The following is a 10,258-nucleotide window of genomic DNA, read 5'->3' as shown; positions in this document are numbered from 1 at the left end:
ATCTATCATTTGATCAAAACATGAGTAATGAATAGTCATTAGATTTATGAAGCAAAACATCATCTTATTGAATTTCCTCGAGAGTTTACAGGGTTTCTAAGAAAAATATTTCTTTACCGCATCTGAGTTCGTGGGGTGCACCAGATCAGTTCCATCCATGTCTGATAACAATAGGGCACCTCCTGAAAATGCTTTCTTTACCACATACGGTCCTTCATAATTTGGGGTCCACTTTCCTCGAGGGTCATTATGAATTGGTAAAATCTTTTTTAAGACTAGATCTCCTTCTTGAAACCGTCGAGGACACACTTTCTTGTTAAAGGCTTTCATCATTCTCCTTTGATATAACTGTCCATGAACTATAGCTATCAATCTTTTTTCTTCAATTAGATTCAACTGGTCGTATCTAGATTGCACCCATTCTGCTTCGGTTAACTCTGCTTCTTTTAAGACTCGTAACGATGGAATCTCAACTTCTATTGGAATTACGGCCTCCATTCCGTACACCAAAGAGAAAGGGGTAGCCCCTGTGGATGTTCGAACAGTGGTCCGGTAGGCCAATAAAGCGAAAGGTAACTTGACATGCTAGTCTCTATAGGTCTCTGTCATTTTTTCCAAGATGCTCTTGATATTCTTATGGCGTTCCACGTCCATTCATTTGAGGTCGGTTAAGGGGATGATTATGATGCTTGACCGTGAATGACGGCATAATTTGTCATGACATCTTGTTCACGTTTTGGCATGGTCTGATATGATCTTCTGGTGATCCCATACTGCAAATTAATCCTCCTGATAAAACAATTGATTACAATTTGAGTGACCGTAGAGTATGATGCCTCTTTCACCATTTTGGAAGTAATACAATGGCCCACGAAAATGAATCGAGCCCATTACTGGCCTTCGGGGTATCGGGTCCGCTCACATCATGCCCCATGCTTAAAAGGCCAAGGTGAGATAAACCTGAAGTTGAGTGGGGGGACTTGTTACGATCTCATTAGATGAACATTTAGGCATTTTCGGAACATTTCTATACAATCCGTTCCATGTTATCAATAGTATCCACCCTTCGGATTTGTGTTTTGGTGCCAACGAAGTGACCTGAGGGTCCCACAAACACCATCGTGTACTTCCTGTATGATTTGTCTGCTCTTGAAAACCACGCAACGTAGGAGGTCATTATCATGGTTCTTTTATACAATATCTCCCATCTAAAAAGAATCCCTAACTAGCTCCTTAATTGTCTTCTGGTCGTTATTAGAGGCTCCTATGGGGTACCTTCATTGAAGTATGTTTTGTATATCATGAAACCATGGCTTGCCATCAGTTCTTCTGTCATTTTACAATAGCGGGCTTCCTATGCCACCTTATCGAATGGGTTCCAATCTCTGGTTCCGGGCTCAACCTTCTTAAATTAAACAGCGCCATGTGCAGCGATCAGGGAATGAATTACTCTCTTTGGTAATGCGAAAAGCTGGTGATAGTACTCGAATTCTGCATATTCTTGAATGATAACTCCTGATATATGGTATAACTTGGAATCTCGTGGTTTCCACTTCAGTCAATTGATAAATTACCAACGCGGATCTCCTTTTATGACACATTGTTAAGCCTCGGTCAAATAGCTGCCTCGTAGCCAATACGCACGCTCTACTCAGCATATTATTGGTACACGGAAAGATGAGTCTTGGCTGTGACTGGGTATATTTACCTTGGTGATATGAGTACAAGCCCTTATCCATTCACCATCGTGGGTTGCACGTCAAATCGATCATCCACCCACATATTATCTTCCCTTTCTTGATCAATTGAATCAATATCTTGATCCGGAAGTCAAACCATGGGTGGAGGGGAATCCTTAACAGCCCGTCAGCAAAAATATTCTGCTTAAATGCTCCCTTTGATGGCTTTCTCGTTACAGATGTATATCATATTCAGTCAACAGGCATTGCAACGAGCCATCGTCTCTATTACTTGTAGGTTCTTGAAAAATATTAATCGGATCATTTGAGAATAGTCACGTTGTGTTAATACAGCGGTTTGTTTCCGTAATTGCAAAACACAAACCAAAGGCGAACATGTCTCCTCCAGGTTAGAGCGACTGATTGTATTTCCGTGAAATTTTGGTAGCTAATAGAAAAGATGGCCGGCGTCCTTTCATTCAGGACTCATGTGTTGTCCTAACACAACCCCATGGAATTCTCTGAATATGCTAAGGTATAATATAGAGGCTTCCAGTAAGGGGGGGGACCAAACTGGAGGTGTTAATAGAGATTCTTATTTTATTTTCTCAAAGCTATTGACAATTTCATTCCATTTTGGGGTTAGCCTTCGTAGCCGCTTTCTTTAATATGGGGCCACAAGTAGCAGGTTCAAATGAGAATAAACGAGCTATATAGTTTAATTTGCCTAAGAAAAACTCCTGAACTTCTTTCGGTTCAGGCTCTAGGCATTTCTCTAATAGCTTTTTTTTTCTGGGTCTACCTCGATCATTTCTCAATTAAGATAAATCCCAACAATTTTCCTGAAGAAGCTCGAATGTACATTTTTATGGATTTATTTCAGTGGACATTTTCGTAGCCCTTTTAAATAGCTCTAAGTTCATCCCCATGGTACACCTCATTCTGAGGACTTAACGATCATGTCGTCCACATTATACTTTCTATTTCTTATGCATCAGGTCATGCGATACGTACGTACCAGGCTCGCTGATAGGTGCCCTGCATTCTTAAAACCGAAGGATAACTTATAGCAAAGGTCCCCCATAAGGTGATAAACGTGCGTTTCTCTTATCTGCTAGGGCATCTTAATTTGATTATATCAGAAACCCATCAATGAATGAAATTAGGGCCTGTCCGCGTATTGTTACAGCACATCTATGTGTGGAAGTGGAAATTTATCTTTAGGGGTTAGCTTTATTCAAGTCTCGATATGCACACAGATCGCACTTCATTTCTTCATATTGGAACTACATGGCCATCCATCGGATAGTTTGGCTACTTCTAAAAACAGCCCAAACTGCTCTGTACTCTTCTTTATTTGATCAACATATATGGGAGCCATTCTCCTCAATTTCTGTTTTTACGGTTTGCTATTGGGTTAAGGGGTATTTTCGGTGTTAATAAGTCGTATCCAAACAGGCATGTCTGATAGTGACATTGCGAAAACCGTTGGTATTCCTTCAGAGGTTTTATCATTTCGCATCTTTTTTCATCCAACAGTGCCCCGAATTTTTTACTTCGTGTGGTTCCTCATTCGCCCAAATTTATGTGACGTGGGGTCACTACTGGTTAAAGGTGGATTTTCATCTGATTTCAAACATTTCGCCATTCAGGTGATTAAGTTGGTTTTCCTCTTTATTTCAGCTTGGATTAAGTTTTCAAAGTCACTCAATTTCTGTCTCTTGCATACTAGTATGATATTTTCCCTATCCTGCCTCAACAAAGGTAACAATTCTTTGACAACTATCCATGATGCAATAAATGCGAAAGAAAGCCTACTTGTTTTATGATGAAAAAAAGACAAACGGTCCGAGGCGGATAAGTCCACGGATTCAAAAAGAAAGCAAAATGAGAAAAAGCTATTACATGAGTGAATTGGAATCAAAAGAGTCCAGTTTGGATTCTGCTTGTCGTCAATGGGTAGATCATTACTTGAGTCATTCATGTGTCCCCTGATTCCAAGGCCCCAAGCTCATCTGTTTCATTTTTCCTCAAGAGGGCCTTGAGCTCTTTCGAAAGGTCTGATCATTGGTGGACTTTACCCCCCATTTTGGTACTTACTCTCCTGTGCGCCTCGCGATTCGGAGTAGTATTCTTTCTCTTCTTCTACCTCTTAGGGTCGCTAAAGTAGGAGTATTACGGATGCCCGTATCGCTCATCATGTCTCTGGAAACAATGGCATTGCGATTGCCCTGAGATACTTCCCAAACCTCTTTTACTGGCAAAAACCTTGATTTAATCATCTCAGCAGGCAACCATACGTGTGGAAGAAGAGATCAGAGGTGAGGGATAATCAAAGATCCTCATATGTATGAGTTTATGCTTATTAAAGCTCGGAATGAATCTCATGGGCTTCGTCAGCTGCTTCCACATAGGGAGTGGAAGAAGGTGATAACATATATCGATCTATACATAAACAATCCCGTGGATCCCTTACTACAACTTACCGCTGATCAAAGATTGATGGAACTCCCCTGTGTATTATGTATCCACGGCTCCCAGAAGACAAACGGGTATGAAGGTTTAATATCCAGACTTGAAAAGTGAATGAAGGTTACTGGTCCAATCTGAATAGGGAGTCCAACGACCCTAGGACATCTCCTTCGGTTCCATCGAAGGCACGGGAACCACCAAATTGTTTGGTGTCGGTCAAATGAAGAAGGGTCAATGGGTAACCTTTGCAGGTAGTATTAGACTAAACACTGAGGGTGACCAATTTTCTATAAAGACTCGAGACTCATGTGTCCGCTTACTTTGAGCGCCTTGTTATGCCCCTGCCTTCTGGAAGAATTTTTAATCAGACAAGTGATGTTGTAGTTGGAGGCTGCCAGACGTCCGATAACCCTGATTGAATTTATCGACGATGCATCCTTGGGAATGTTAGGCTTGATTTGAGACTTTAAGAACGCCTCCGATGGGTCTCGAATTTAGTAGAATGACAAAACATATATGTGGAGCCGGCATTTTCTTAGTTGAGTCAACAAAATGTTTAATCGCTCTGCCTGTATTTATCTTCAGGAATTCTTCGCTCGCCGTGGATATTGGCTTTTAACTGCGCCGTCTGTTCCCCTGCGATTTGTCGATTTGATTAGAAAGAATCTGGCATATACACCGCAATTGGGACCCTTTACCCCGACTAGGTTGTGATTCCGTCTATATATAGTGGCATTCATCTTTCCAGGGTACTGCTTGGTTACTTTTGGTTATGGGAATGGCCGGGCGTAGAGATCAACAAGCGAGCCGGCGCTTTCCTGTGTGGGAAGGGCCTTCTCTTGTTCTGGTAGGTTTGAATGTTGATTAGTGCTATGCATGATATAATGGCATGTGTGACCCAATGACTGCAATCTCTTCACTTTTGCGGGTACAAACGATCTTCAGACTTGTACACCATCTTGCAAAACATTATAAAAGTTACAATGTTTCAAGATCTCTTCTTACTCTGACATTAAACAAAGTGCATTGGTGGGAGCCAAACCGGCATTGCCCTATCCGACCGCCGCAATAAGTTATCTGAACACCAATCTAAAGAATTGTTCAAAATCCCATTCATTCGTCCTTCTTCTTATCATTCCGACAGGGTTACCCCCATGATGGCAAAGGGTTCCCTTGAAATCCGGGTGTATATCAAATGCTAGCCATTCGGTTCTCTTAGGTTTGAACTTATTTTGAATGCCCACACAACGCTTTAATAGTGTGCAGAGTGTTAGCGGATAAGCACACTGGCTTCGGGTAATACATTGTGGAAAAGGTGCCGAACGGCGTTCCAGGAAATGACGGAACATGTTCTTTCCACATGTGGGAATAATTCAAGTAGTCATTGGATCGGATCGATCCTTCTATATTTCTCTGGATGCCTATTTTATCATGAGTTCGACATTCGGTTGGGTGGGAATGGTCCCGGAAGAACGGACTTGGGTCTACTTCCTATATGAACTGTGATTGACAGAGGGTTTCGAAAACATAATTCTCCTAACCCTTGGCATGTCTCTTTGATATGTTGCTTCGAAAACTTGAGACCCTTCTTCCCTTCTACTTGCTGTCCACTTAGCTAGAACACGTCTCGTACGAAACTTTTAGTTCTCCCAACTTTGATGGCAGTTTAATCCTCTCTGGTATAGAAACAATGTCCATGAAGTCATGGAGGGTTTGACCCTAGGGATGCCCCCGAAGTAAGGATCTTTCAAGGTATTCAAAATAGGGAAATAGGCTCCTAGCTTCTACGAAGGATTGACTTGGAAGGACATGTCCCTCCACTAGATGCATATTCTCAAGTTTTCAGTGGGTTTCATTGCATACTCGGAAGGGTCATACGATTCGGGTGCCATTTCTATAACATGTCGGTTTGGGATGAAAGAATTGCCAGATCTTTCCATGTGCGGATCCGAGCCAATCTTGTGGAATATATCATGATAGCTACCCCGTGTAAGCTATCTTGAAAGCATGCAACATTAGTTCTCATATCGGACAGTGCAGACATTTGTTTGGCAATAACAGGCGCAGGTGGAGTTCTGAGACCATTAGTTCCATTTAAATTTTCAAAAATCTGGCATTTGATCCGGTGGAGGGTGACTTTGGCACGCGGCACAGATCATTGGGATCTACAGAGGCGAATGTATTGGATCCCTCAATGCTTCAGGCATTCCCAGACGTTGTACGACGTTCTTTCATACTGTATCCCCAGATCAGAGCTATTCATGGGGGAGTCCCCATACTGGAAACCCCGTGTGCGGGTACTTAGGAATGAATGGGGTATACTTGGCATAGAACCTCCATGACGCTAGTAGGGAGCGACATTTGTCCACGAATGGAGGTAACCTGGAGGATGAGTGGGTCATATATGTCTCAGAATCATTTGCACTACTTTTCCTGTTCGTTAACAATTCTAGGATTTGTCATTTTTCATGCAATTTTAGTGTCTGCTCTATGCCCAGGACTTACTTCCAATTGTTCACTCATTCTTTGCCCCTAGGTATTGTATTGATGCGTGACAATCTCAATGTTGCTTGCTCGAGACGAATTCTGGGCTGGCACTGCAAACCAAAACATTTCCTTTTTAGACCATAATGCATAGGTATTGACTGCATGAAAGGCGTGGGTCTTTTTAAGACATGTGTAAAATTCACAAATATAAAACATATGTATGCAGCCTAATGTACTTTAACCAAGGTTCATGGAAAAGATCATCATCATTCTAGAAAAAAAATCTGCTTTTCATTAAAAGGATCCTTTTATACAATATGTCATTCATCCCTGTTCCTTATTTTTATTGCCTACAACACTTTCAGAAATAATCCAATCGAATATTGAACCAAGATCTGCTCATGATTTCATAACCTCTACATCTTGTTGTGTCATCTTCTTATGCAAAGCTCGGAACTTGGCTTCCCAGTAGCCAGCTTTTGTTATGCACGGCTCCATCTTTTCCAGATTTTGGTTATATTTTCCTCTCTGCTCATCCCACTGACTTTCTAGTTCCTGTATGTAGAGTGATTTCCTTTCATTTTCAATTCTGACTTCTTCTAACATCTGAGATTTCTGGTCCAATGCTACTTGGAGTGTGCGTCTTTTCTTTCTTAATGCCATTATTTCCCTTTCTGATTGTAAACACTAAGCTTTCTGTCGCTTGATTTTTTGACGATAGAATGTAACCAACTTCTCTTCTTTTTGCCTTTCTTGTTGATCCTTCATTACTACCCACATGTCTTTTTCTTCTGCTAAGCGTAGCCCTTCTTGAAAATTTCCCTGTATGTCTTCTGCTGGTGCCTTTGTTTGGGCTACAGGATCCCTCACCATTTGTTTGACCTGTGAATTCACTCTGTTAGCCAACCATAGTTCATAGTTTCTTTGGGTACTTGAACCTTGATGGCCTGATTCTATTAAGTACACATGTCTCCATGCCACTGTAAATTCTCGGACTTGTCTTTGATCATCACCTGTTTCGTTCGAGAATCGAGAATTGGCCAGTCCGTGTGTCATGGGTATAAACTGGGTTGCCCCTATTTGCCTTCTAAGCATAAGGGGCGCATACGCTATCCCTCCCCAAGGGCCAAGCAGAGGCACCCATGGGAGATTTCCACACCTGTATATGACATTGGACGGGCCCATCCATGGTGCTTGCCAAACGAGTCCCCTGCTGACTAAATGTCGTAGTCTTGACTTCCATTCAAATTTATTGGCATGTTTTTCCGACTAGACGGTTCTGAATTCTGCTAAGGGAATTCTGAGTGTCGAGTAAGTGGTACGAAAAGACCCCGGGGTGCAAGGTAAGTGACTCATTATCCATACATACAGCAGGGGCACACAACATCTCATTCTTGTACGTCTTTTGACCTGACACTCATGGAGAGATCGAAAAGTCTCGGCTAGGATTCCAGGGATTGGGTTGATTCCTTCTTTTACCTGTGCTACAAAAGAAATAGTATTATGATCGATAGCCCCTACCTCCTTTGGAAATATGATTAATCCATAAATAGCTAGGGCTAACATATGCATCTGAGCCTCTTCCCCATCTTCCTTTTCTAACAGTCGCTTCAAGCATGGCCAGGTGATTTTTGTATCTTCTGTCTTCTGAATTTTAACCCCGATGACGTCATGCAATTCTTTTACAAAAGATGCTCTAGGATCATGCACGTAAGTTTTGTAGGGCGTCGTTAACTTAGCTAAATGCAGCAAAGAGGTATATTCCTCAATAGTTGGTGCCATGTCTATTCCATCCATAGTGAAGCAACAATACGAAGGATTCCAGAATTCCACTAGCACCTCGATCACATGGAGATTTACGGACACATGAAGTAGGAACCCAATATGCCCATATAATTGTGAAAATTTCAATCGGCGCTGAGGTGACCACCCCATCCAAATGATTCTCAGTTCTTCCAAAGAGTTTGACCGAGTATTTAGGTTGACCCGATCTAGTACCTCGATCACTGATTCCTTATTCACGCTATCTCCCCATTGACTTTGCTGATTCTCAGAGTATATCTGTACCGTGGACTCCTTTTCATATGTGACTATCGTGTCTTCCATGAATGACTCTTATCTTTTCCAAAATCTTGGCTAAGCACAAGGTATGCCTACATGGATGCAATATGTCAGGCACAGTATTATAAGTTCAAAGCGATGACATTACACAGAGAAGAATGAAGCTTTCATTTCAAACCTAGGGTGTATCTAGTGCTCAAATACATACAAACATGGATATGAACATATATGCAACCTATCGGGCATGATCATGCATGAAATGAAGTACATGAATGCAATGTAACCTAAATGATTACTTAGCCAGAATTCTAGAACAAATCCACTAATGAAAGATTTCAATAGTAACACAACCTATTGATGGGCCACAATTTCAGTTCAAATTTTCCCTCAACCATTCCTTTCCTTGTTGATGGTCCATATGCCTCGCATTCTATGGAAGGTCAGATTATGATATGAGTTTGGAGTTGACCCAGGCTAGTCAATCCATTGGATCTGTTCAATGCAGGCTTATGGACCTTGATATGCACTTAGACATTGAGTATTTTAAAATATGGGCTTCAAGTTTTTAATGATGAGATCAGGCCCTAGTTTTTAAAATGACTTGGGCTTGGATTTGTTTAGAAAAATGTTGACCCATATTTTTAGATAATAAGGCCGAAGCCCACTTTTGAAATCTGGGTTTTACCCTTTTTGAAAATCAGGTCTGGGCTAAATTTTTGCTTAGGAAGAGGTCGGGCCTAGGTTTGTTTTTTTTTTTTTAAGAATTGGGCCTAGGTTATTTGAAAAGGGTTGGGCCGACCCATATTTTAAAATGCTTGGGCCAAGTGCTTCATTTTTGAAAGGATGGGCCGTGGTCTCATTATTGGGCTTTTTCAGAATACAGGAAAAGTAGTATGCATGTCTAAATTGATGTCAAATGCATGATATAATACAAGGTATCTCACAACATATATACAACACACTATACATGGAGAAGGATGTGGCTCCTGTCCCAACCTAGGGTAGGTACGCATATATAGGGTTGTTCATGGCTCTATCCTAGTTAGGGAAGACTATAGACAAGTATGTGTGGGTAGGCACTAATCCCTATTGATAAAAAGGTTCCCAATCTAACCTCCATCCTCACCCAAAAGGGGTTTGGACAAAGTTTAAACTGAGTGGAGTGGTTCGCGGGTCCCCACAAGCCCTGCCACGTGGGGACAAACGCTATTACACTCCTATCTAATCCTAGTAAGGAAAGCTCGGGTATAGAGCGTGAGAGTGTGTGAATCTAAATTTAACCTAATCCCGCTATCCCCACATTTATTCACATGCTGTAAACAATATGGAAACAAGATATCTACAATTAATATATATATTCAAAAGATAAGGAAACACAATATATGCAATTAATATGTCTATTCAACAAATTTGGAAACAAAAATATTTTTAATTAGTATACTTAAAAATATATATTTATATATATATATATATATATATATGGAAACAAAATATTTACGATTAGTATACACAATATCTATAATTAATATGCTTATTCACAATATCTACAATTAATATGC

The 10,258-nt window shown here is 41.0% G+C and overlaps 1 protein-coding gene across 1 annotated transcript; it reads right to left on the bottom strand.

Annotated features, from left to right (window-relative positions):
• Nucleotides 1-7,325: 7,325 nt before the first annotated feature.
• On the bottom strand, nucleotides 7,326-8,744 carry LOC131158688 (uncharacterized). The gene is made up of 2 exons (XM_058113554.1): nucleotides 8,008-8,744; nucleotides 7,326-7,797 (listed from the first exon to the last, which is right to left on the bottom strand). Exons 1-2 carry the CDS (start codon nucleotides 8,742-8,744, stop codon nucleotides 7,326-7,328), a joined length of 1,209 nt encoding a protein of 402 aa, XP_057969537.1.
• Nucleotides 8,745-10,258: the final 1,514 nt, after the last annotated feature.

This window comes from Malania oleifera, chromosome 6 (assembly GCF_029873635.1).
Source record: "Malania oleifera isolate guangnan ecotype guangnan chromosome 6, ASM2987363v1, whole genome shotgun sequence".
In the NCBI taxonomy this organism is placed as follows: Eukaryota; Viridiplantae; Streptophyta; class Magnoliopsida; order Santalales; family Ximeniaceae; genus Malania; species Malania oleifera.
This window is presented reverse-complemented; position numbering and strand designations above follow the sequence as displayed.

Coding starts and splice junctions, on each gene's coding strand:
- LOC131158688 (XM_058113554.1), bottom strand. CDS start 8,744: ATGGAAGACACGATAGTCACATATGAAAAGGAGTCCACGGTACAGATA. Junction 7,798..8,007: donor AGATGTTGTGTGCCCCTGCT/GTATGTATGGAT, acceptor TGTCATATACAG/GTGTGGAAATCTCCCATGGG.